The 392-nt window shown below is 62.8% G+C and overlaps 1 protein-coding gene across 1 annotated transcript in view; it reads left to right on the forward strand.

Annotated features, from left to right (window-relative positions):
- Positions 1 to 150: 150 nt before the first annotated feature.
- The window catches only part of LOC104275071 (acrosin-like), a gene marked incomplete at both ends in the record, with an annotated part of 1,088 nt that continues 846 nt past the window's right edge, over positions 151 to 392 (forward strand). The window contains one exon of the mRNA XM_009870916.1: positions 151 to 351. Coding sequence (XP_009869218.1) covers positions 151 to 351 — 201 coding nt within the window. The remainder of the gene's footprint in view (positions 352 to 392) is intronic.

The following is a 392-nucleotide window of genomic DNA, read 5'->3' on the forward strand; positions in this document are numbered from 1 at the left end:
CAGAAAAGGGTGCAGGGCAGAGCCTCTTCCCACAGGGTTCCCTGGCCCTGCTGTCCTCGCAACAACGCCTTGTGGGGGGAAAGGTGGCTGACCTTCAGCCTGGCAAGCAGCAAGCCATCAAGCAGGACAGTAATGAATTTCTGGTTACAGAGGGACCTGCGGGCTCCGGCCCATGGCTTCTTACTACAGCGGCTCGCGCGTCGTGGGTGGCAAAGATGCCCAGCCAGGGGCCTGGCCCTGGATCGTCAGCATCCAGGATCCCTCGAGACCAGGCATGGGGCACCTCTGCGGAGGGACCCTCATCAACACACAGTGGGTCCTCACGGCAGCCCACTGCTTCAACCATGCCAGGTAAGGAGGAGCCGGCACGGGGGACATTCCCACCACCCTGC

Source organism: Apaloderma vittatum, unplaced genomic scaffold (assembly GCF_000703405.1).
Source record: "Apaloderma vittatum isolate BGI_N311 unplaced genomic scaffold, ASM70340v1 scaffold15336, whole genome shotgun sequence".
NCBI lineage: Eukaryota > Metazoa > Chordata > Aves > Trogoniformes > Trogonidae > Apaloderma > Apaloderma vittatum.